This window comes from Fukomys damarensis, unplaced genomic scaffold (assembly GCF_012274545.1).
Source record: "Fukomys damarensis isolate Sample0158 unplaced genomic scaffold, DMR_v1.0_HiC HiC_scaffold_26, whole genome shotgun sequence".
NCBI classification, from domain to species: Eukaryota; Metazoa; Chordata; class Mammalia; order Rodentia; family Bathyergidae; genus Fukomys; species Fukomys damarensis.
Window position 1 is genome coordinate 18,311,985 of NW_022900938.1, and position 26,031 is coordinate 18,338,015.

Genomic DNA, 26,031 nt, shown 5'->3' on the forward strand with positions numbered 1-26,031 from the left:
GACTATGGAAGGTTGTTCGGTGTTAAAGAAAAAATTATTCTGACACTTTTTAAAGAGAGTAAGGTCGATTTTCATTAATGAAAGGACTATTGCAGTAAGGAATTTTATGTAGGGGAGAGATTATCAGATACAAATATGAGCACAAAAGGACGTGTAAGGATTTATAGCCCAGGGCCAGGGAGACAGGTCAGTAGGTGGGGTAAAAAACTAAGAGAAAACATCCAGGGGGATTCTGAGTAAATCAGCCTGACAGGACTCTTCCTGAAGGAAGGCCAGGTGATCAGACACCAAGGCTGGGCATTTTTGCTAAACCGATTTGGCAGGATTCTTGATAAAAACTGGATTAAATGGGCCAAGAATAGATGCCAAGATCCTGGGCTGAGCAGCAAAGAGGGCTTAAAGGAGCTGGCCTCAAATTTGGTCAAAGTAGTCTGTCATTGGCTCTGCATTCACGTGGCATGGCACATCATTTGAATCCTAGCAGTCTGGGAGGCTGAAACAGGAAGATCACAAATTCCAGTCCAGATTGGGAAATTTAGTGACTCAAGGAGAGCCTGTCTCAAAGAAAAGAATAGAAATGATGGGGATGTGTCTCCATGTGAAGGCCCCAAATTCAATACACAATCCAAAGAAAACAAATTTTTTTTGTTTGTTATAGGACAGCTAAGCTGATTGGGAAGAGAAGATACAAACAAAACAGGGAGAGTGAGAGGAAAACAGGTACCTGGATCCTGGCATGTACCTGGGCTGTCTCCTTCTCACCTTTTCAAGCCTGGATGATATGGAAAACCTGAAGGAGCTGCCCCACCCCCCAGAACAACACATGTCCTGGCCCAAAACTCAGCACTACTGAAAAAGATCTGTAGGAGTTGGAAGACCGGCTGCCCCACCACACAAAGGACAGCCAACAGGTTGGTGACAGGTATGGGCTGGAGCCAGGACCCTAAACTAATTAATCTTCCAAATGGAAAGGTTTCTATCTCATCCTTCTGCTTCCCAAATCTCAGGCAAATTTCTCTTGTGACCAGTCCTAAGTGGGAGCCCTACAGAGAAGTGACGCCTGAGAAACACATGAATTGGCATGGAATAAGATCACTACAGTACTCAGAAGGCACTTCATACATGATGATCCTAAAATAAATTTCAGCTTCTCAGAAATAAGATATATTCAATAGTAAAGCCTACTGCCATGCAGAATTTTAATTATCATATTCATTTGCAAATTTTCATCCAATTTTTCCTAATACATGGAACATTGCTATAAGCAAAGAAGTACTTAATTTTCCTCTAAGAAATTATTACTCTAAGATTATTACTGCCTGAACAACTTTTACAATGGAAATCTACTTAATACTTCCCCATTTCCACCCAACTGCCTTTTATTATCTCTTAGTATTAGCTTTCCACCTCTCTTGAGTCAAAGGTATTTAACTCCAAACATAAGGCTCTGCTCTCTTCTCTGCAATGTGGCTTTTACCAGTGCCACTGAGAATGCCATTAGGGTCCTCTAAATCTGAACTGTAATTACAAATATGAACTGAGTTCAATTTTTTCTCAGAAAGGTCTCTGGTCTTGTAAAAATTACAGTACGAGGTATGTTACCTAATTCTACATCTTTGCAAACCTAGTGCTGCCTAGTATACTCTTGGAATCCCTACAGATATTTCTGCCCTCATCAGGGAGAGAGTAACAAGCTCAGCTTTGCCTGAAGCTTCTTGGTCCCCAGAGATTCTTTCTCACATAATGCTGACATTGGGCACCAACAGGAGTGCATTCGCCCTTTATGGCCAGAAGCATTAGGAGTACCTGGGCACTTAGCAGATTTAATGGAACCTTCTACAAATTGCTGCTTTTCAACTATGTTCACCTCGCTCTAACAATGTTTTGTTAGGATACCTTCACAGGAGCCATCTGCGATAAGTGAATCAATTAGCACATTATCCTTAATATATAATGGTAACGGACTTGGAGAAGATTCTGGTTTTGGTTCTGGCATCAGAACTCACTAGGCTTTATCACAGGGGTGTAGTTGTGAAGTGCAAATGAGCTAACAGATGTCCTACTCTTACCTCTGATGTTCTCCAACCAGGATTCTACCCAACTCCTTGGGACAGAAGCAGCTTCTCTTTTCTTGTGCTGGTGCTATCACATGGGTGACACAGTACTGCCCAGCTGCTTCAGGAGTAACTTCAAACTGTACAGAGCCACTGCTCCCTTCCACACAGGCCCTGTTGTGGACCTGCCCGCTAAGCCTCATTCTTGGTCAGTGTGAGGTAGGGACTCATTCCACATCTAGAATAAAATCCTTATTATATTTTACATAATGTTATTTTGAAATCCTAGTTCAATTAACATAAGCTACTTATAGTATTCTTATTTCATCAATGGAATTAATAAATAATTCTAACAATTATCACCAAATAACTCATAAAACTTACCTAATATGTTTCATTTCTAATTCTAAAATAGTGTTAAAAACAAAGCCTTTTATACAGCTTGTAATCTTTAATAGCAATTTACAATTAACAATACATTTGTAGTAAGTTTTAGTATTTCAAATCAGTTCTGACAACCAAAAATATGCCTCAAAAGACTGGCAGTTCATAGTCTACAAATTAGAACTTCAACAGTTTATTGTTAAGAATAAAATGACACTATAAAGAATATTATATTATATTTTTAATTAAAGAGGTATATAAATGCAAACAATAAATGTGACTTTAAAACTGATTTATTCAGTAACTAATTTACCCACTAAAAATGCTATGGGAATTCTAACACTTAACAGCTTAGAGTCAGCAGAGACTCTGCAGTCTCCAGTCAGAGTTCGGACACTAGCTGCAACTTCAGGGACCACAGCCATCCAAACACCCAAACTACTGACCATCTGGCTACAAACCAGGGATTCCCACAACCACATCACATTTACTAAGTCACTAGAACAATCCCACCAGACTCAGGAAAACACAATTACAGTTTACGAAAGATACAAATCAGGACCAGATAGATGAAGAGACTTATGGGTCCTAAATGCATACTTTCTGGGTCATATTCCTATGGAATTGATTCATCAGCTTTCCAGAATATGGATGTGTTCACCAATGAAGAAGCTTGGCTCTTCCCAATGAAAGTGTCCATAGTTTCCAACCGAAGTTTCATTACATAAGCATAATGGACTGACTCATTGGCTACAAGACTGAGCTCAACCTCCCATCTCCCTCACCTAACTCAAAGCCTCTAATCACATGCTTGGGCTTTCCAGCATGGTCAGATTCCATTCTGCACCTAGCTAGGAGCATAATGTGAGTCGTCATTTTGCTAGCATAGCTAAAGTTCCACTCTTCATGTTCTGAGAAGAGCAAGTACAGGGGAGGTGGAAGATGGGATACACTTAAATACAACAAATTACCATTCTATAAATCATGAAAATACCTAATTCTTTGACAGTACAGTCCTAAGCATATATATGTATCTGTAAAACCCATGAAGAAATAAAAAATGTTGGCATTAATCTACTCATATTGTAATATACACCATTGTTTAGCTAAAATTAGTTATTACTGAGAGAGAAGGTAGGACTTTGTACACAATAACCCACAACTATGTTCTAATTTATTTACTTAGTGTTATTTTGAGACAATGTCTCCCATTGTAGTTCAGAAATTCACTACATGTCCTAATCTGTCCAGGAACTTGCAGTGGTCCTCCTGTCTGAGTATCCTGAGCTGTGGGATTACAGGAGTGCACCCCCATGCATGCCAAAAACTATCTTCTTAATTCCTTTAAATCTCTATGGCAGCCTATAGTGTTAATAATTCATCTAAAGGGAAGATGGTAATCTTTAGCAGTCAGTATCCAAAAACAAGTAAGCTAGCAATCAGTGTTTTAAGTTTGATACAAAACAGGGTACAAAAACTTAACTTTATCCCAAAGAAGCTTACTTTAATATTTGAAACCACTCAAAACACTGCACTTGATTTCTACATGTATCAATTCTATTAAATATATAAAGAAGCTCAGAATTCAGTAAGCCTTTGAACAGAAACCATAAAAGGGAAAACTTTAGCCACAAAAGCAAATGTATAGCCTTTTACCAAAACACATTCATTTTAAGCAAACAATTTGTATCATATGTAGACAAAATATCAATATAGTCTAAGTAATACTTATTTTTGAGACTATTTAAAGAATACTTACTTTTGATTTTTTATATGAGACAGAAAGACCAGATTGTTTATACCAATCAAACCTTACTAGTAATTTGGGAAACTTAATTTATAAGCTCTAGATTTCACATGAGTCACTTGTAAAAAAAAATTATTTTATCATTGTGCAAATTACCAGTTATTAGTCACAACTAAAACTACTGTGGCAGCCGTCTTCAATCACAGAAGACTATAAGCTGGTACAAAAGCTTATCAGCCTCTTCCAAGTACATTAAAAGCCAGAGACTCAGCAAGGAAAGCAAGGGAAGGGGCAAGATTATCAAGGGAAATCATTTTGTCCTATAACTATTTGACATTCTACCAGTATCTAGTATTCAAGAAAAAAATATATCACTGAAAGAGGAAAAGAGGTGAGAACTAGTGTGAGGATGGCTGTTCGTCCACCCAGTGAGGAAACAGACCATAAGAATAGCAAACATCTGTAAGTGCTCACTGTGTGCCCGATACAGTCAAAGTCCTATCTATAAACATTAACTCACAACCCTCACGACAGCCCTGTGACAGAGTTACTATTCATACCTCCATTTTTCCACATGAGGAAGATGAGGCAAAGAGTAAAACATTTTAAGGTCACAAACTGCTGAATGGTGAGGAAAGACCATGAAAATGAGAGGCGGGGCCAATGTAAAATTTATAACCTTAGAAGTTTAACAGTTCCCTTTTCAGAGTGATCTGAGTGATCATGTTTGAATACAATAACTGATACATTCCAGATGCATAAAATTTTTTCCCAAGTTAGAGTGCTACGTAAGAAGGACCACGTAAAAGAGTGTTTAGTATCAGCACATACCATTGCCCTAAAAATAAGAATGTGGTCAGAATAATGACATCAAGAAAGCTTTCGAGATTTACAAAGTCTCCATAACTGAAGTGATGCAACAAGAGGAGGAAGCTTACCAGAATATTTTACGGATGAATACCGAGCAGACCATAAGATCAGTAGGATTCTGCATGCTGCAGCAGCCAAGAGGGCTCTAATGAACACAGCCACAACGATGTGATCCGGGGTAAATTACCGATGTTCCTGAACCCCGAGAGGGGGCTCTGGCCTTTTCCCTTACTCAGCAGCTGTAACTGAGCCCCTGCTCTGGAACAAGAATCCAGCTTTACAAACACTCAGCCTGGGCTCCTCTGGGTTGAGGGTGCAGAGCAAAGGCAGAAAGTTCTACTCAGAAATTAGCTCCACCCAGACATCTGAGTGGATGCAGGCCAAAATGATGATGATAATAGTAGTACCGATATTACGAATAACATCTTCTGTTGGCAGAGGGGTTGCGGGAGCCTCCTACAGCCCTGACAGCTGGACGCTTCCTTCTGGACAGGCCCAGACCCAAATTGCATGAGGCGTAATGACCGCTCAGATCTCGTGGCTGTCGGGCTCACCCTCTCCCAGCCAGGCCCATTCCTACCACACGGCCAGCAGCGCTGTCCTCCGCCTCCCTTGGCCACTGCCTGGCAAGGGCCCTCACCCCAGGTTTGAAGCAGTCAGTCACAGGGCGGGAACACAACGCTGAGCACCTCAAGCCCCGCCAAGCTTGTACTTCGGAGTGGATGACACCGCGTAAGGGCGGCATTCACCAGAGCTCCTGATTGGCCCCCAGATCCCGCGAGATCCCAACTCTCGCTGAGCCTAAAGCCCGGCACAGATGGCGCAGGCCCCACCTGCTGAGTCTTATGTAACAAAGTGAGTGGCCTTCAAGCGGTAAACCTGGAGTTGTTGTTTAGCCTTTACCTAACCAAAGAGTTAAATTATTTACTTGTATTCAGTGTGTAAATGGTCTTTCTCAAAAGTACTCGGGCCGGGGATTTAGCTCAGTGGTTCAGTGGCCTGCCTAGCAAGCACAAGGACCTGAGTTCAATCCCCGGTACCAAAAACGAAAAAAAAAAACAAAACAAAACAAAGTACTAATGCCATTTTTTAAGATTTAGGCCAAGAGCATTTACTGACAAGAATCAAGCCACGTGGATAAAATAAAGACTCAAGGCACTGTGCCAATCCAGCTGGGAGTACAAATGCCAAAATTTGCTACCCAGTTCTCCATGAGTTACAATCTAGGAGAGCAAAATACTGTAAATTTAAATTATTACAAGTGAGCCACATAAAATGCTGTAATACAAAAACTGACAGCAAGGTCCCAAAAGTGGAATAGAGCTGGGCCTTACAGAGCATATCGTTAATCCAAGCACTCTGGGAGGCTGAAGCAGAAGGATGGCAAGTTCAAGGCCAGCCTGAGCAACCTGGTGACACCCTGTTTCAACATGAAATGAAAAGGGCTGGGATGTAGGTTAGTGATTCAGCACTTGCTTTCCCTGCATTGAGTACCCTGGGTTTAAATTCCCCACTACTACCAAAAAGAAAAATAAAAGGAATCGAACAGGAATAGAAACTTCTGGTTGCATAATTATTTGAGTGAGAGGTGAATGATAAGGCCGAGGCAGAGAAATAAAAATATTAAAATTATTTTCTAAAATTGTTCACCAGTCAAGGTACTTGGAAATACAATAGCGAAAAGTTTGTGAATTAGATAAGTAGGAGTTTTACCCCGTATTCTAGTTCTCTAGACCAGTGCTGTCCAACATGTTGTGTTGGAAATATTCTATGTGGGCTTCTTTTCTGAAGTTTCAAGCAGTTTCTGAGTGCCAGAAATGAGGCCAATTAAATGAGAAACTGACTTAGTAATTATTTTAACTATAATTAACTTAGAAAAATTTTATTTTAATTTAAATAGCCAGAATCACCAGATGGTTGGATGAACTCTAAGTGGTTCCTATGAGTTCTTCCCTATGAGCTATACCTGAAAAGATTTATGTCATCAGTTTGAACCATGAGGGCCTAGTCTACTATAAAAAACAAATCAGACATTAAACATTATTCTCAAACTCAAAAACGGAATGCAAACTCAAGAGACTGCCATTTCCTGAGTGCCTATAACCAGCCAAGCTAAGCGCTTACATGCATTAACAGGAGCCAATAGCTTATAGATGGGACAAGTAGAAGCTCTGGACCATATGCATATAAAACAATCTAAACGTTATTGGTTGCTCACCAATGTTAGTGGTCAAATCCACAGAAAATTTGCTAATGGAACAAATTTTAATTAAATATAATGTATGAAGACTAATATTATTAACCAAGTAAGCATTCTTTCATTTACATTTCAGTTTGAGAGAATTTAGAAGATACTAACAGAAAATTGCTACTTTCTTTTTGCATTTCAAAAATCCAAAATACCTGTATAGGGGGCAGAAGATTGAATGCAAAGTATCATAAATATTAAGAAAGTATTCTGTGACTTAACTACACCTCCAGGCCCTTGGCTTTCATTTTACAAGACAAATTCACAAGATTTGAAGGGGGAAATTTTTCAAAGAACATTTAAATTTATGTAGAATAAATGAGTTTATCATTGTAACACTGTGTTAGATTGATTGATTGGTTGGTTTTTCTTGTCCAGTGGTTGGGCCCTGAACCTTCTCCTTGAACAGTCTCCCTAGCATGCGCCTTCTCTCTCCCTCTCTCTCTCTCTCCCTCTCTCCCCCTCTCCCTCTCCTCCTCCTCTTCTCTCTCTCTCTTTTTCTCTCTCTCTTTCCCTCTAAAGAAGTTCTCACTAAAAAATTGCCTAGGATGCCGAGCCTGAATTGAGCTTGTGATCTTCCTGCCTCAACTGCCCAGGCTGCTGGAATTACAGGAATGCACCACCAAGTCTTGTTAGGCTACATATTTTAAAGCCTTGAAAAAATTTAAACTGCTAATGTCCAACACCTTTTCTGTAATGTAAGGCTAACAGTCATTCTTTGAACCTCAGACCCTGAGATACATAAAACGTTTTAGATCTATGTAATTCATGTTCAAAGAAGTAGTATGACTTTAACTAAGACAATTCTGTAATTACTGAGTGATGAAAGGCTCTGAAGTTGACTGTAATGACACTTGTAAAACTCTGTGAACATACTAAAAAAATCTGATAGAACAACTTCAAAGGGTGAGGTCTATGACTTGGGAATTATACCTCAAATATCTGTTGAAAATAAATAAGCACTATGAAGACTACATACTTACTGTATTTTTGTAATTTATAACTAAGTTTCTTATTTTTCTTGAATATGTGGCATTTTACAACTGACTTATGATGAAACTTTGCTTCTCTAGCATTACCCACTCCTTTTTTTGAGAAAAAACTAACTGCCCTGAATATCAGCCTAAATCTTTCAGAACACACATCAGTAGTCTTATTTTACAAAAACAGACTTGCTGTCAGAGCAGTGTAAAAAAGTATAAATTTTCCACTAGATGGCACTAGTGTGGAAATAGTATTGCTTAGAAACTTTGCACTCATATCAATAAAATTACCAGTGTTTTTCTTTTCATTCATCTTGATTAGTTTGGTTGAGAGAAGAAAAGTAGAAAGACAAGATACTTCCTAGATTTGCTAAATTCTGCAATAAACAGCACTTTCATAGTACAGATATTGCACAGAGAAATAATAACAACTAGGGAAAAACATGAGGGGGACTTCTAAACACCATAACTGAATGAAACAAATTTATTTCTTTTGTGCCATTGCACACATTATTGCATTTGGACCTTAAATTATTAGCTCCTAATTATACAAGACTAAATATTAGCTCCATGAGAGGAAGAGAGTAACTGTTTCATTTAATAATGTCTCCTTTATATACAGCATAGTGCCCAACACATAGATAATTTGACCAGGTCCATCCTTAGACTCTTTGCTCTTGTTATGGCTTCTGTTTGGGTGCCCCCCACACACACACCTAAAGCCTCAAACTGTTCCAGAGGAAGTTAAACTAGAGTGTGTGATTGATTCATGGTGAGGGTTAGGCCTGAGGACACTCGGATTAGGGTGTGAGTGCTATCTGCCCTAAGTAGTGGGAATAAGGTAAAGGGGGCAGAAAGATGCTGCTAAGGCCTCTCCCTTGTTACCTTTGATATCTTGTGAGTGCCATATTGTTTCTCTTCTGCAATGTCTGTTTACCATTCCTGCTTCGGAGCCAGTGGATTATGAACTGAATTCTCTATGAACTGTAAGCCAAATAAACCTTGAATTTTGGGTGTCCGGTATTCTGTCTCAGCAATGAGAGAAAAATAACTAACACAAATCCAGTTTGAACAAGAGTCTTGTTAAATCAGGTTAGTACAATCCTCACTCTTGGGTTCTGACACCACTAATAATTTATTACTCTGCACAACCTTCAGCAAGAATGCTGTTTAAGCAAATCTAGCAAGAATCCTTGTTACTCCTTGTTGAGTAGTTGCCCATCCATTAACTCTCCTCCTGATCCTGATTATAAATTCCCACTTGCCTTACCGAAGTCGAATTAGGGCCATTCTGTCAGTATAGTCCCCATTTCAAGACCCTGTTGCAGTTGTGCCAGTACATAGCACTATGCCCCCCTCCCCAAACAATTTGAATGAAGTCGGCCACCTTCAACAGGTGTCATTGTAAAGTTTGGGGAAAGAATCCTCGGAGTAGTGAGGCAAAGTCACCGCTGGGAAAGCCCTGTATCAGGCAGGCTGCGCTGGCCTCCGGGAACAAGCACAGCACAAAAGGTTGATAACTCCAACCTGGCTTCAGAAGGGCGCCCTGGTCTTAGGGCGGGTACCCCGCTACGCCAGGGGGCGCTGCAGGCTGCTCCCGGAAGCCAGTACCCCTACGGTAGGGCTTCGTCTGGCACCTGACTTCGTCTTCCGGAAGCGGAGAGGCGGACCCGCGACGAGTGGGTTCAGACGGAGGTTGAGGCTGCAAGGACCGAGAGGGACCCGGTCCCGCCGTCGGCGCCGAGGTGGAGCAGGATGGACGAGGCCGGCAGCTCAGCGGGCGGCGGCGGCAGCAGCTTCCGCCCGGGCGTGGACAGCCTGGACGAGCCTCCCAACAGCCGCATCTTCCTGGTCATCAGCAAGTACACGCCCGAGGCGGTGCTGCGGGAGCGCTTCTCGCCGTTCGGCGAGATCCAGGACATCTGGGTGGTGCGGGACAAGCACACGAAGGAGTCCAAGGGCATCGCCTTCATCAAGTTCGCCCGCAGCTCGCAGGCCTGCAGGGCCATGGAGGAGATGCACGGACAGTGCCTCGAGCCCAACAACACGAAGCCCATCAAGGTGCGGGTGCCCGGGTGGCGGTGCCCGCGGGGCCAGGGAGGCGGGGGTGGGTCTCCCGGGCCTCCCCCGGTGCTGTGCCGGGGCGGAGGAGGCTGACCGTGCAGCCGGCAGGGGTGGGGGTGACCTTGGCGGAGGATCCCCCAGGCCCCTGAGCCTGCGCCGGGCTGCGGACAGGGGCTGATGCGAGCCCGCTCTCCGTGCCACCCTGTGGTTCCTGGCAGTTCTGGAGTCCACAGCCCATTCCCCCGGCCTGCCGTGAAGCTGTCTGTCGGTCTGTATCTCTGTCTGTGTCTGTCTGTATCTCTGTCTGTCTCTCTTTCTCGTTTACTGAAAATTGGGAAGAGTATTAATAGGGACTTATAAATGAAGAACTCAGATATTTCACTCTCTGGAGGTCTTGCCTGTATCCCCTCCATACACAAAAGAGAAGGAGCCTGAGAATATACCACAGCCCAGTAAACGGTAAGAAAAGGTACATGGCATTCCCATGTCTGGGTGCAGCCAGTAGTAGAGCATCAGAATACATTCAGTATAACTGCTAGAGCTAAAAGAAGAAAGATAAATTTATAGTCAACTCTCCAGTCCTCTGAAATGGCTCAGAACTAGGCATCAACAAAATTGATTATAGGGCCACAACATATGTTAGATCAGAGCTTGACAAGCTTTCAATAAAGGATCACAAGATAAATATTGTATACTTTAGGGGTAGCAATCTCTGTCATATCCTTGTTTACTTCCAACAGCCCCTTAAAAATGTGAAAAGTTTTTATAGGTTATACCAAAAGCAAAGCTATAGTTTTTCTGACTCCTGCTGTAGATTGATAATTTTCATTTCTTTGCAGTTATGACCTTAATGGAATGGATTTTTATACTTTTGAGTGTAAAAGGATTTTAGAACCCACATGGGCAATGACAAAATGCTCCAAATTTGAAGCCCACTTCCCTTAATAAATCCCCACAAGTAAAATTGAGGGCCCAGCACTGCTTACCTATGAGGGTTTGTTTAGGAAGATAGAAATATCTTCCATTAAGGAAAAATCTTCCATTACGAAGTCATTCTTGTGTTCTACATAGATGTTGTCCTTTATTGGAGATTTTAATCATGTCAATCTTCTGAAATTTGGATATCTGTGACTCGAGGCTCCTGTTTTCCTGTAGTATCTACTCATATTCTTACAGCTTCCGTCTTTTGTGTTTTCCTATTGATCATTCATTATACTGTTGCATCTAGTAGAGTAATTTTCTACTGGTCCATTTCTATGTTTCTCAATATGCTATTGCTAATATCTCACATAGTGCTTGGCATATAGTGCAGATTACTGAAGGAAGAATGAAGTATACTCCAGGGATATGTCTCCAACTATATGACAGGTTGTTTGCTTGCAAAAATAGTGACTTTCTTCATGGCTTTAATATTCTCTTTTTCCAACACTTATAAAGTCCTTCATTGCATTTTCGTTTGTTTGATTTTGGTTTTTCTGAGAACAGGGTCTTACTATGTAGTCCAGGTTGGTGATAAACTCAGTATGTAGCCCAGGCCAGCCTGGAACTCACAGTGATCCTCCTACCTCAGCCTCCCGAATGCTGGGATTACTGCCATGTGCCACCATTCCCAATATCCCAAATGGCTTTTTAAATCCAGTATCCTTTTGGGTTTCTCCCTCCTACACTGGAATTCCATAGTCCAAGTTTAACATATTTGATTGATATATTTCTACCCTTTAAAGGAAACATGCATACATACACACAAAACCTCAGCAGTCCTAGTGTTGATGGTGACTCAATTAGTTATGTTCAAGTAATAAAAACCAAACCTTTAAACTTACTGTACTTATAGCTGAATGAACAAGTGCAGTCTTAGTCACAGATTTTAACATTCCTCTGCAGTAGTAGAAAACCAAGAAAATTTAGAAATTAAATAAAAACAACCCTAGTAAGCAAATTAAATTCAAAGAACGCTAGTATCACATTGTTTCAATAAATTTAAATTGCCAATATTAGAAAAATCCTGTGCCTTTTTCTGCTCACAAATGAAATCATTTGGATCGTCACTGAGGTGAATCAGAATATGGTTGTGATACCTTTTTCTAAAAATCAATAGAAAACTGTCTACACTTAAACCCAGCTGTATCAATAATTACATTAAATGTAAATGAACTGAACAGTAATTAAAAGGAAAGGATTGTAAGAGGGTTAAAATTTAAAAACAGGACTGAATAAAATGACTGTTTGCAAGATACTGGCTTTAAATACAAAGGTACTGAGTGGTTGAAGATAAAATTATACAACAGCTGGCATGTTCTCAGATAAAACGGATGCCAACACATGGGGTTTTAACAGATAGGATGATTTCATAAGACCAAAAGCATCAGGGCCGGGGATGTAGCTTAGTGGTTCCATTGCCTGCCTTGCAAGTGCAAAGCCCCAAGTTCTATCACTGTACCAAAAAAACAAAGAACAAAAGCATCAGTTAAAAGATAGCCAATAATCTCATATTTATGCAGCTAATGAGAACTTAAAAACTTGAAAAACACTTGACATTACTAAACAAAAAAAGATGAGAGCTATAGTGGTGCACACCTGCATTCAGAAAGCCAAGAAAGTGAAGGCAGGAGGATCACAATAGCAAGGACATCCAAAGCAACTTAGCAACACCCTGTCTCAAAAAATACAAACAGCAGAAAAAAGGAAGATGAATTCATAATCAGATTTTCTGTTCTCCTATTATCTAATAGAATAAGTAAACAGAATAAAGATGTGAAATGTTTTAATAGCTATAAAATATATAATGAACATTTTCTTGAACTGTATCAACAGCTGCAAGGTATGCATCCTTTTTAAGTATATTCGTTTGCTCTTGCTAATCAAAAATGAATGTATTAAAAAAAGGTTGGCATTATATAAAAAAGTCATGGCAATAAAGATTACTTTTAGAAAAAAGTTTTTCATAAGACCCTTTCGCATTGCATTTTTAACCTAATATGAATTACATACATAAAATTGTTAAGAATACGTAAGGAATAGGAAAATGGTTGACAATTGTTTTGGGGATTTTGTGTGTTTCTTAGGTTTTTATTGCTCAGTCCAGATCATCTGGAAGTCACCGAGATGTTGAAGATGAAGAACTTACAAGAATCTTTGTTATGATACCGAAATCCTACACAGAAGAAGATCTGAGGGAAAAATTTAAGGTATTTATGTTTTCTAATCACCTAGCAGCTGTGATGACTCCATCCGTGAAGGTTGCACATTTACTAGAAATTAGAAAAGATAGGGTGGCCCCCTGCCAAACTTTATCATGAAAATATAAATCCAGAATAATGAAGCACAGAGCTCAGTGAATTTTAAGTGAGATCACACAATTAGTGGCTGTTGGTGCTAAGATTTAAACACACTGAGTCTGGATCCTGCTTTTGATTTTTAAAATTTTAAAGCACTTTCTTTTCACTCCTATCTGTTATCTATTGCCTGTTATGTAGAGGTGAGTCAGCTGAGCCTGATTATGTAAGATTATTATCTAATATTACAGGCCTATAGTATGTTGACAGTTTACTCATACACGGAAAGGGGAATCTCTTTTAGAAAGGTTTATCATTTGATTTTTTTTATCCTAAAATTGGACTTCTGAAGGAGTTATATTGAAGAAAACAACTGCAGCTCTGAGTACAGATAATGGTAAATGAAATTTGAAAATAATTTTAAATGTTTTTAGCCATTCACTTTTGTATGCAGTACTAAACTTCCACAAAGATTACTTTAAAACAGTGTTTAAACTGTTTTGAGTTATACTTTTTAATATTTGTTCTACTTATGCTGCCAATGCTATGAATCAGGTGGGCAAGAAGCAAGAAAGATCAGAAACAAGCAGAAAAAAATAATTTCCAAACTCCTCTGTCCTGTCCCATGTGAGAGTTGAACAAACTACCTCAAAAATAACATAACAAAAATACATGTTCCATACTTACACTTCTAGTAAGAAAAAATGTTTTTATTCCTACATTTATAACTTTTCATCATTTTCTGAATAATAAATAATACTTTAATGCACAGTAATTAAGTTGCTTACTAGGTACATGAGAATTTATTAAAATAATAAATATAAAGAATTTATATCCGAATTTCCTCCGGCATTAAAAATAAACATTAGTGCATATTTCTCAAATAGATTATTAACATTTTGAGTGATTTAGAGATATACTTTGACTTTCCTCCGAAAGAATACACAATTGTTTATGCTCCTGTTAAAACAGTTCAACAATTACAGCTAATGTGTATTGAGTGTTTAGTATGCGCCAAGCTCTTTGTAAGCACGTAATATAGATTTGTTAATTTGTTCTTTAAAACAACCCATTGCTCCATCTGACAGATAATGAGGCAGGCACAGGCAGGATAATCTGCCTAATTAATAAGTGGCTGAGGCCAGGGATTTAGCTCAGTGGTTCCACCGCCTGCCTTGCAAGCACAAGGACCCGAGTTCGATCCCTGGTACCAAAAAAAAAAAAAAAAAAAAAGTGGCTTTCAATCTAGGTTTCAATCTAGAATGCTCAATTCCAGAGCATCAAGCCTTAACTTCAACTGAGTAAGAATTTGAAGCTACTCAAACCATATATAAGTCTTTTCTTTCTATGATTACCTCCTTTGTGACCTATGCAAATTATTTGATTTCTGAAAGGCTAAGTTGCCTTCATTATGAAATAAACAATAAAAATGTCTTTGTATCTTTGAAGGATTTCTTCGTTTGCAAGCAAGAAGCATGTATGAGTTAGCTTTCCCATGCCCAAACACAATACATGACACCACAATTTAAAGGAGAGAACTTTAAGACGATGTAGTCTATGGTTAGACTGGCTTGGAGAACATGATGGATCAGAGCTACTTAGGTCATAGTGGCCAGGAACCAGAACAAGGAAACAGACTCAGAAAGGAAAGAAGAAGGAACTAGATGTAGACTCCTAGGCCTTGCCTTCATGACCCCCCTATACCCACCCAGTAGTGTGCTCTACTAGTTGCCCAAGTGAATCCCAAAGGCAATGAAGTTGACGTGTAACCCTAACCACCCTATCACACCCCTTGTCACCAAACATATCTTAACCATACTTAATCTCCAAATAAAGACATTAACAAGTTTATAATTTTGTCTAACCTGTTACAAGTATACTGTACACAACCAGAAACAACAATCCCTTCCCCAAAACTCAACAATTCCAGCATTTTTCAAAATTCAAGGTCAAACTCAGTCTTCTGAGACTTAAGGCAAACTCTTAAGTTGAGAACCTCTGTGAAAATAACAAGTTGCATAATCCTAACTATACAATGGCACAGGGAAAATATTTCCATTGCAAAAGGAGAGAACAAGGGGACAGACAAGAATTAGACCAAATTGAGACTCAAATAAACCCTATAGTCCCATGTCTGACATTGGGAATGTGGTGGTCAAATGTGAATTACAGAAGACTTGGGCAGCCCCATCCCTTTAGCCTTGCCAGTTGAAGCCCACATGGCCTCTCTCTTGGACTGGTTCCACTCATGCTTTACAGCTTTCGTGGGCAGACATTCCATGTTCCTAGTACCTTCAACTTCCTGGGTTCTGCACTGCACCTTCAACTTCATTTCCACAGATTCATGTTCTGCCCTCCTAAGGGCTTCATGCCCAACCTCTCAAGCCTTCCTTTGAAATCTGAAGGAATTCTCTTTGACCCCACAACTCTTCATTCTGCATGCCAGTAAAACCAGCATCGTGGGGATGCTTCCAAGGTCTGCTGTCAGTGGGGGAAGAAGCCACTCCCGTTAGACAATGGCTACAGCAGTCTTTGAGAGGCTAAATGGCTGAGAATAGTGAAAAGAATCCTAGGAACAAATTTCATAGGAGGTCCTTCTTGAGCAAAGGGGCCCAGCAACTCTCTTCTTAAATGAAATGTTGACAGTTTGTACCTTAAGCCTGTAATGCCCTTTCCAATTCCTGAGATCCCATGAGGCATCTTCTTGTCCCTGTACAAAGTACTTAGTTTCTTTTAATGCTTCTAATCTCTTAAGCAGCCACATCTCCTTTGGCCCCAAATTTACTTGGGTTTCTTGTATTCCAAGATTTGGGTTTTTCAAGTTTTTCTGTTCTGTCTTTTCCCTATTCTTACCATAAATCTGGCATCCAGCAGTACCCAAACCACAGTCTGAATGTTGAGCTGTCTTGAAATTTCCTCCACTGTTAATCTGTCTCCTGCAAAGTCTCAGGACATGGACAAAATTAGACAAACTTCGTGCCAGAGTATAACACTCGTGGGCTCTACTGCAACTGCTAATGGAGTCTTCCTTCCTATCTGGAAACTCCTTTGCTGTCTAAATTCCTATCCCTACTCAGATCTTCTAAGCATAGACCAGAAATACACATCAGGCCCTACTTATAGCATTCTATGATTTCTTTAGCCCATTTCTAAACCTTTCCAAATTATTTCCACAAACCAGTCCAAAGGCTCCTTGAACCACGTGGTCAGCTAGAGTTATAGCATTGACCCCATTCTTTGAACCAATTTACTATATTAGTTTTTCTATCACTGGACAAAATACCTGACACTCACAACTTAAAGGAACAGAGGTTTAAGGATAATACCTGATACACACAATTTAAAGGAAGAGAGGTTTAATTGAACTCTCATTTTATGGGGATTCAGTTAATGATTGGCTGGTTCCAAGGGAGAAACATAATAGTAGGAGGGCATGGTAGACCAAAGCTTTTTAATTCATGACAGTCAGGAAACAGAACAGGGGAACAGAGCAGGATAGAAACGGCAAGGGGCTAGACGTAGACCCCCAAGGCCAACCATTCTTGACTCAGACACTCCCAGAAGTGTGCTTTCCTAATCCCCCAGGTGTATCCCAAAGCCAATAAAGTTGACACACCACCCTAATGGCCGCAAGGCATGAACAATAATACATTTAAAGTTAGTTTTGAAATAATCTCTTCAATTATTAATTTTGAGTTCCCTAAGATCCTGTCTTTTAACTCTTGTAGGTGTATGGAGATATCGAGTATTGCAGCATTATTAAGAATAAAGTCACTGGAGAAAGTAAAGGTTTGGGCTACGTACGATATTTAAAACCATCACAAGCTGCCCAAGCAATAGAAAACTGTGATCGAAGTAAGAATATGTTTTTGATATTGTTAAAGACTTTTTTAACAGGTAGGGTAAGCATAGGGTTTCTAAGGTTTGCTAACATAGGTATTTAATTATAAAGTTGATTTCAAGCTAAGAGTTACGATAATTGAATCTTCTGCTGTTACTAGTATAAATAATAAAGACTAAGCATTTTAAAGTTGCCAGGATATTCTTTGAAGTGATACGAAATTATATGGAATAAAGTACTGTTTTTAGGTATTATGAAAATTATACTTACAAGAAAGAATTCTTAATAGCATTTTTAGTTACCCAGAAGGTCCACACCAAAATTTTCTTCTTAGATACTTCTAAATTTCCCATTCAGCCAGCATTTATTGAGTACCTATGCTACAGTGATTAATATGCTAAATAGAGGAACACAAATAAAATATTTGGCAATACTGGCATTTTATGTCTACATTGAGTAGCAGGACCTAATAGGTAAAAAATACTAAATAACAGAATAATTTTTAAAGGATCTGCAAACATAAGAAGTATGTCTTATTTGTCTACCATCCCAGATACCTAGTATAGTGATAGGACTCAGTAAAGATTTATTAAGATCTCTTCTTTAGTAACTTCTGTTTATAGTAGACTCAATAAGAATTTGCTAAGTGAAAGAACTATTCAAAAGTAGGTTGGATAGTCTATCAATGATGAGCAACAAGTGCTCCAAGTGAGCATGTAAACACATTGAGAGGAGGTAGGACTTGCGTCTGGTGTAGAATGGGCTGGGGAAAAGATGAGAGCAGGGTTGGCAAAGGCCCAGAGCTAGGAATGAACATGTCTTGTTCACAGTATTCCTGCTGAGAAATTATGAGACAGTCAACTAAGTATATCGAGCCATATGTGGGAAGTTATGAAGAGTTCCAACTTAGTCCACATTAGGATTCTCTTGTAGTTTGTTTAAAAATAATTAAGCTTGGCTGGATGTGATGGCATATTCCTGCAATCCCTGCACTCTGGGAAGCTGAGGCAGGAAGATCACAAGTTTGAGCTCATCCTAACTTAGGTAATTTAGCAGCTTAGCGAGGCCCACTCCCAAAATAATACTGGGAATCGAACTGAGGACCTTGCGTGTGTCAGGCAGGCACAGTTTTACCATTCTTTTTTTTTTTTTTTTTTGGTACCGGGGATCGAACTCAGGTCCTTATGCTTGCAAGGCAGGTGGCGGAACCACTGAGCTAAATCCCCAGCCCTGCAAATAATAATTAATAATAATAAATAAATAAAGCTTATAGAATAGGTCATCTAATCACAGTATTGAGCATAGATTTTCATTGAAGGAATTCACACTGGCCAGTTTTATCCTCTTTGAAGTCACAGTATAATATTATGAATGCTGTGAACCATTGAATTACACCCATGTGCAAATATATGCATAAGTACTTTGTTTAAACTTTCAGAGAGTGCTTAGAACTTCCCCATCTTTTGTAGCTCATGCTTAGACCCCTGGTTAAGAACTCTTGATCCAGAAACAAGGAGACTACTTAAAGGGCTGTTGTAATTAATTGAAGAAATTCTAAATTAAAACAGGCAGAGAAGGTAGAGTAAACAATAACATATTCTACATGTATTTCAAAGGAAAAATCTTGGTGGTAGGTTAAATGTGAAGAAGCCAGATAGGGTTTTGTTGTTGAGGAATGTTGGCAAGATAATAATATCATGTGCAGTTGAATTACATCTTCCATATCTGCATTGACCCGTAAATTGGCATTCTTGCTGTTAGATTTGTTTGCCACATCATTCACAAAGCAAAGAAGTAGGTCTGATGGAAATGGCCGTGAATAGATTTTACTTTGCACAATGTTAAGCTAAGTCAGGCACCAGCAACCATGTTCATTTGCAGGTATGCTAAATTGGCAATGAAATTTGAAATTCCTGAATTCTCTTTTTCAGGTTTTAGAGCAATCTTGGCTGAACCGAAAAATAAACCATCTGAATCCTCAGAACAAGATTACTATAATAATATGAGGCAGGAGGCTTTGGGACATGAACCTAGATTAAATATATTTCCTTTTGGTAAGTGGACTACTTTTACTTCAATAGTAGATCTAGTTTATGCATTCTAATTTGAGCATTTTTTAACTTTTTTTTAATCATTAGTCTAAATCAAACCTAGTGAATAAAATTCTTAAATGAAGTGTGTTTTTAATAAAACATTGCTCAAGACTTTAAGTGTCCTTAAATTTTAGCATTTATTTTGTTTACTTCTAATTATAGTTTTCTCTGATTAGAGCATTATCTATATATTAAACTATGTCACCACCGCTTTTTGAGAGAATTTCTGCCTTTTTGCAGCTAACCAAAAAGTGCAGAAAACATATGCAGATATTCCTTCAATATAAGTCCTAATGTTTTGTCTCAAAACTGTGCCTGCTTTAAAGTTAGGGCTACAGAAAAAGAATGACAAAAGTTGAAGTTAGAAAAAGGAAAAAGTGAGTGATGAATGCAAGTTCTTTAGATATTATTTGCCATAAAATTCTTAGCATATTTTTAAATTTTACTTACTGAATTCCCTCCTATTGAATCAGTCTTTGTATTTCTGTGTTGAAGTTAGGGGGTCAGGAGAATTGTGTGTTTTCTTCCCATTGGTCTCTTCTGGGAGTGCTGATGACCAAAAGCATTCTGCCAAATATAGTGCCTTTGTCCAGTGCAATGGGCTTTTATTTTCTAGTGCATAAAATGTTGCATGAGTTTTTGAATATATCAAAACGTAAGGATTTTTCTTTTTGTTTTAAATATTGTTGGAGATCAACAATCTGAATTTCCAAATTTTGACAAGAATGACAGCAGAGGCCAGGAATCTATCTCTAAACGCCTGTCAGTTGTATCGAGAGTTCCTTTCACCGAAGAACAGCTTTTCAGCATTTTTGATATAATACCAGGATTGGAGTATTGTGAAGTTCAACGAGATCCTTATTCAAATTACGGTAAAATATTGTCGATGTTGTTTTTACATAGCTTACGTTTTGTTAAGATGGCTTTTTTCAAATGTCTTTTTTTTTTTTTAATGACAGATACTATTTCTGTGGTAGGAGTTTTAGTTTTTCTTTCTCTCTATTTTAGACTTTAAAATCTACCACTACTTTAATAAATAAACCCCTTGGAATGTATCTCCTCTGTACAAAGTTATTCTTTAAAAAAATTTTTTTTTTTAATTTTCATGAAATAAAGCATTCTTTGTTTCAAGAAGCAAAAGAAATACCCCATGATAGGATTTCTGTTTGTAATCTTTTGATGAATGCCAGGCAGTTTTGCTTGTTTGTTGAAGAATTAGAAATGAAAAGCCATATAAAGACATCATACTTGGCATTTTCTTCCAGGGCACTGTATCTGATTTAGTCCTTTCAGAATGCCTTGAGTGTTGAGCAGAAGTAGGGAAAGGAATATGGGTTGGGCTGGCAGCCCTAAAGTACCTCACCCTTCAGATGGATGACCCCACATGCTGTCGCCCTGCCCAGCCCTTACCTCCTAGTGCAACTCTCCACTGAACCTCCTTTACTCTATCTCCATCCTTAACCTAAACTTCCCCTGTCATTCTCTTTAAAGCACCTAGACACATATATTGTGTTTCCTGGCACGTTTGTTGTTATATTTATTTGTCATTCTGCTTTATGCCCCCCATCCAACTGCCTTTTATCTAGTGTGTTGAAATGCATTTACTGTACCTTCTGTATGGTTAGATCTGACTGTAGAGTGTGTCATTGGAACAGAGATGTTTCAGGATGTTCAATCTTATTTCAGTTCATTTTAAATGGTCATTTGATTTCTGTGTTTTAATTTCATAAAAATATTGGATGCTTGGGTTTAGATAGAAACAAAATTTTAGGTGTTTTACCCAAAGTAGGTCATATTTTAAATATATCTAAAAACCTTTTTTTTGTGTGTCACAAGCTCCTGGCCTCTCCTGTATAAAATTGTTTCTCCCTTTAGTTTGAATTGAAATCTGTCCCCTTAGCTGAAATCTCCCCAAAGGAATTTGAAGGAGGTGACTTTTGATCTGAGACATTCTTTTACTTTTGTTTTTTATACATACCACTTTGTCTCTCTCCACTGCTATACCTAGCTAAGTATATATTCTTTCCATATACCACTTCTCATTTCATTTCCTACCCAGTATGATAGAGAAAATTTTTAAATTTCAAAATAAGTTTCAAAAAATGAAAATTTAGGTGTATAGGTGTATTTATAGTAGATAAGAAAAATCAGTATATTGAAGTTATTTTCATTATACAGAATATAAGTTAAAACTCCTAAAATAGTATTTTTTTTTCTAAATAAGACTTAGGTTTTACTTTCTAGGAATACTGCTGACCCACACATGTATGACAGAACTTTATTATCTGATACCTTTGATTCTGTATTACTAGTTGTGTCATAACCAGGATTTTATATTGTTTCACCTTCACATTATAACACAGTCCTTACACATTTAATCTGCTATCTTTTCCATTTCTGTGTATTCTCAATTTTAGGTCATGGAGTGGTTCAGTATTTTAATGTAGCATCAGCTATTTATGCAAAATACAAGTTACATGGATTTCAGTACCCTCCTGGGAATCGAATAGGTGTTTCGTTCATTGATGATGGGAGTAATGCAACAGAGTAAGTATCTTTCCTGGAGTGCCTAAGAACATGATTATGATTTGAGAAATAAAGGTAGAAAACAGTCGACCCACAGGGAAGTCACAAAAAACAAGTAACAGCTAGAACTGAGTATTTCCAGCTTTCTGTAAATTATCAGTTATTGTCTCCAGTCTCCTTAGAAAAATGGCAACGCAGATGGTAGCTGCGCAACTTGCCTCTATGGTGTGGAATAACCCAAGCCAACAGCAATTTCTGGTAAGTAGGTAAGAATTTAACGCTTACAGTACAGCAAATTGAAGATAAATCTGACCTTTTTTTTTTTATTACCTGTTAAGTAAGAAAATATTCAGAGTCATATTAGAGGATATATGTGCCACAACATACATCATTGTAGCTATGGCTAAAATTCCCTGAAATACGGTTTTGTTTTGTTTTTTTAATCTTATTTTGTATCTCCCTCTTCAGCAGCAATTTGGAGGAAGTTCTGGATCACAGTTGCCTCAAATCCAGACAGATGTTATACTTCCATCATGTAAAAAAAAAGCTGATCCAGAAACTCCTGTGAAAGAAAGACTCTTTATTGTGTTTAATCCTCATCCTTTACCTTTAGATGTATTAGAGGATATATTCTGGTAAGATTTCAATTCTGCATGTTATGTTTTTATAGTGTAATTTAATAATTTTGGCTTTCTCACAGTCTTGCAACTTACTCTATCCAATACCTAACAGGTAGATATGATTTATTCTTTGACTTTTTAAAATTCCTTTTTTGAATCCTCTTTTTCAATGTATGATCATTTCCTCCTCTTCTTTGCTACCCCAAATTTCTACACAAAATTTTCTGTTATTTTGTTTTGAAATAAATTATATAGGATTATTCAGAAAAGCTAGATGTATGGAATAGACAACTACTATTTCTCTTGATAAAAAAAATACATCATTGGGCTGGGGATTTAGCTCAGTGGTTCTGGCACCTGCCTCGCAAATGCAAGGACGCGAGTTCGATCCCTGGCACCAAAAAAAAAACAACAAAAATACATCAGCATCAACCTGACTGCACTAGAATTTTTTACACATATCCTTTTGTTCATATTTATAGTTGATCTGGCCATCATTCATTAAGTACTTTATATTTTTTCCAGCACTCTGTTGGATCCTAAGGCCTACATAACCATATTGAATAAATAATTACTTGATCATAGGGAAGGAAGAACATGTAATAAGTATAGAAGAGAGGGAAGGTTTCTGTTTGTAATGTAACTCCTAACGAAGCTTTTTCTTTTTGGTCATTTTTCTGTTTCCACTGCAAGAATATTAATGAATTAAGAAGATAGATAGGAAGCTTCTACACAAAACGTCAGGCATGTAGTTCAGATATTTTGACCTTTATTTAACTGATTCTTTTATTTTTCTTCTTGAATTGCTTCTTTATGCCAAGTAGGCACTGTAAGTTCTCAAGATGTTATGTAACAAAACATGATATTCTGAAAACAAACTAGCATAATCATTTTCCTCTTAGATCCACTCTGCAGAGGAAACAGACAAATGGGAAATTACAACTTAGTGAGTGATGTTGGTGCTCTGATAAGGAATGTGTGACAGACACAAGAGTGGCCCCTGCTGTAGGAACTCTAGGAGGCTTCTTGAAAGAAGCAAGATGTATGAGGAGATCTGCAGGGTCTCCTGTTTTGGCACAGGAGGAAGCTGCAGGTGTGGATGGTTTTTCCTGCCCAAGAGAATATGAAAGGGAGCCATTAGAACACAGACTGTGAGACATTAGGAGGGAATGTGAAGGGGAAGAGGCCAAGGGCCGATCCCAGAGCTGTTTTCGGAGTTTGTCCTTACCCTGGAGGCTGTGAGGAGATGCTGAGGGGATGTGTAAGGAGGAAATGATCGTGTTTTGTTTCAGAAAGATCACGAAGAAGACAGGGCAGAGAATGGGTGGGAAAGGACCGAGGCAGTGGTCAGAAGCCTAGTGAAGAACGTGAAGCCATGTAGGGCGCGGGTGACTCGGATCTGAACGAGGAAAGAGAGTGAGAAGAAGGAAATCAGCCGAGTGAGCTGTTGACGAGCAAGACTGGCACGAAATAACTGTCGGGTGTAGGGAGAAGGGTGCAAAATGAGTTGAGAATGGACCCCGTATTGGAGCACTGAGCAGCAGTTTGACTTGTAGGAACACTACTGACCCACACGTGTGACAGAACTTGAGACCTTTAATTCTTTGTCACTAGTTGTGTCATAATCAGAGTTTTATATTATATCATCTTCACATTATAACACGGCCTTACACCCTTAATCTGTGTTCTTTTCCATTCCTGTGTATTCTCTATTTTAGGTCATGGAGTGGTTCGCTATTTTAATGTAGCATCAGCTCTTTATGCAAAATACAAGTTACATGGATTTCAGTTCCCTCCTGGGAATCAGTTAATTTTCCTTTTTACTGTGTTTCAGTCGTTTTGGTAACCTGATCGAAGTGTACCTTGTGTCAGGAAAAAACGTGGGTTATGCCAAGTTTGCAGATAGAGTGAGCGCCAATGATGCCATTGCAACCTTGCATGGGAAGATTCTGAATGGGGTCAGACTTAAAGTTATGCTCGCAGATTCCCCAAGAGAAGAGTCTAACAAGCGGCAGAGAACTTACTGACTCTCAGGTAAGCATTTCTTCATTTGAATTTTAAACGCACTGGCTAAATAGTATGAGAAGAGGGATGTACTATAAAACATAAATATTTTAATCGTGGACTTTTCAGAAAGCACTCGTCAAAAGCACTTTGGCTTAAAACTGCTAGTAAAGCCACATTGTCAAGAGCATATGTTTACAATATAAACTTATTTAAACTTAAAAATTGTTCTTGGCATTTGATGGAAAAATGTGTGTGCTCCTCTATAAAATAAAATCAGATCTCAGTTCAGAAAATTAATTGCTTTTTATTTATGAACATCTTAGATTTGAAGAATTGAATGTTTTACTGTGTACTTATTAAATAAACTTTAAAATTGAAATACTACAAATGATTTTTAATGTGAAGAACTGGTGTCTTGAATAATGAATTAAAATAATTTTTCAGTTTTTATAATGTTTTTACTTCTAATAAAATGCCTAAAAAGTAGTATTAAATAATGTATCTTCTTTAACCTTTTTAATTTCAATATTGGTGTTTTTCTGGACTTATGTTTATGAATTTGTGCATTAAAAATACACATTCAGAAAATGTTTTTGTGTGCATATATGTATTTTTAAACATTCTGACCATTTACCAAAAACTCTTGTTTATTATAAATACTGACATATACAGTGATATTATTACCTTCTCCTGTTTGTTTTCAAAAATAACACTTAGATTCTTTTTTCTATAATAAGCTATATTTCTATGGTTTGGGATAGCATTATTTAAAGTTAGATTTTTTTTTTTTTTTTAATTCTATAAATGAACTCTGAGTTTCAGGGAAAGCTGCATTTACTAATTTCCAGTCACATCAGCCTCCTGAGTCTACTGCAGTTCACATGAATCCAGTTTGAAGTTTCTGACTTAAAACTGTTTCTTTTCTCAATTAAGGTTTTCTTTGTTTTTGATTATGTAAGCTAGCAAGTATTGGGATGTTTTATTTAATGACAACATCTATTCTCATTACACCATATGTTGTTAGTAGTTTAACCCCAGAAATATTAAATAGCCAATGAAAAAGAATTAACGTTTTTCCTGTTTATGAATAAAATGTTAAGAACCAAATTCTGTTTAGATATACTATCCTCTAAAATAGTTTGCAAAAGTTGTGATTATTCCTGTTTTTGAATTTTTTTTTTTTTTTTTTTTTTTGGTACTGGGGATCGAACTCATGTCCTTGCGCTTATGAGAGAGTTGCCAGAACCACTGAGCTAAATCCCCAGCCCTTTGAATATTTTAATGTTTAAACATTTTGCTTTAAAAAAAGTACTTAAAAA

The 26,031-nt window shown here is 38.1% G+C and overlaps 1 protein-coding gene across 5 annotated transcripts; it reads left to right on the forward strand.

Annotated features, from left to right (window-relative positions):
* The first annotated feature begins 9,919 nt into the window (after positions 1-9,919).
* On the forward strand, positions 9,920-24,739 carry LOC104850232 (RNA-binding protein 45). 5 transcript variants are annotated; one of them, XM_010607071.1, is made up of 9 exons: positions 9,920-10,347; positions 13,416-13,538; positions 17,354-17,480; positions 19,398-19,520; positions 20,246-20,431; positions 21,977-22,106; positions 22,259-22,343; positions 22,554-22,720; positions 24,540-24,739. In XM_010607071.1, exons 1-9 carry the CDS (start codon positions 10,042-10,044, stop codon positions 24,730-24,732), a joined length of 1,440 nt encoding a protein of 479 aa, XP_010605373.1. In that variant the 5' UTR covers positions 9,920-10,041; the 3' UTR covers positions 24,733-24,739. The 5 variants fall into 5 exon arrangements, with proteins under 5 accessions (XP_010605373.1, XP_010605374.1, XP_010605375.1 ...); XM_010607072.1 differs by having other exon boundaries at positions 22,557-22,720; XM_010607073.1 differs by having other exon boundaries at positions 20,249-20,431.
* The last annotated feature ends 1,292 nt before the right edge of the window (positions 24,740-26,031 follow it).

Bases quoted from the DNA above. Each gene is read 5' to 3' on its own strand.
- LOC104850232 (XM_010607071.1), top strand. From the start codon at position 10,042: ATGGACGAGGCCGGCAGCTCAGCGGGCGGCGGCGGCAGCAGCTTCCGC. The intron at 10,348-13,415 runs GTGCGGGTGCCC...TGTGTTTCTTAG, and splicing joins ACAACACGAAGCCCATCAAG to GTTTTTATTGCTCAGTCCAG. The intron at 17,481-19,397 runs GTAAGAATATGT...TCTCTTTTTCAG, and splicing joins AATAGAAAACTGTGATCGAA to GTTTTAGAGCAATCTTGGCT.